Consider the following 725-nt stretch of genomic DNA (forward strand, 5'->3'; position numbering starts at 1 on the left):
AGACACATGAAGGTAATAGGTATGTTTATTAATTTTTGAAACAATCTGTTTCAAAAGAGAATAAATAAGATGCCATTAGGTGTACGTGCATTTGAACTAGGTAACAGAAACCAGACAGACAGGTTGGTGTCAAACAGCTGTGAAAGGCTCTACGACTCCTTCTGCTCTGTGTAACTAGTCTACCCACGAATATGTGCAATATGCAGAATCAATCCTCATTTCCAACCTCACATCCTTAGAACTCCTCAGCCTCTCACGGAATTATAACAAGGATGTCAGAAATGGGTTATTGGCAATAGTAATGAATGTTTCTGCTCTAATACTGGTTAGGACTTTCAATTATAATCAAGTAAATGAACTTACTTCTAGAGAGATTCTCAAGGGCTTTCCCCAGCTTCTTGCTCTCTTGCAGGATGTGGTTCAATTCATCAAAATCACGGCTTTGTGGTTTAGTCCGCCAGTTCCACTTAGGACGCTCTACTGACCTTGGCACTATGTTTAAAAAAAATGGTTATTTCATAAGTATGCTAAGTAATTATACAAATTCACTATTCATCATTATGTGAAAGAATGCACCAAGATCACTATACAGAATTTTTAAAAATGTTTATCTTGGAAATGGCTTTTTTGTGAGCAAACCAAAGCCGGGCATGAAGAAAATGTTTTAATTGAACAAGGAAGGGGAAGTGTGGAAGAATTTATGGAAAAAAGAAAATTTAGGTATT

General features: G+C 36.4%; 1 protein-coding gene across 1 annotated transcript in view; it reads right to left on the reverse strand.

The window, feature by feature from the left end:
• LOC103606382 (uncharacterized protein C8orf34) overlaps positions 1–725 on the reverse strand; it is a 76,013-nt gene that overhangs the window by 42,775 nt on the left and 32,513 nt on the right. The window contains exon 3 of the mRNA XM_008590986.1: positions 364–492. Coding sequence (XP_008589208.1) covers positions 364–492 — 129 coding nt within the window. The remainder of the gene's footprint in view (positions 1–363; positions 493–725) is intronic.

Source organism: Galeopterus variegatus, unplaced genomic scaffold (genome assembly GCF_000696425.1).
Source record: "Galeopterus variegatus unplaced genomic scaffold, G_variegatus-3.0.2 Scaffold6539, whole genome shotgun sequence".
Taxonomy (NCBI): domain Eukaryota; kingdom Metazoa; phylum Chordata; class Mammalia; order Dermoptera; family Cynocephalidae; genus Galeopterus; species Galeopterus variegatus.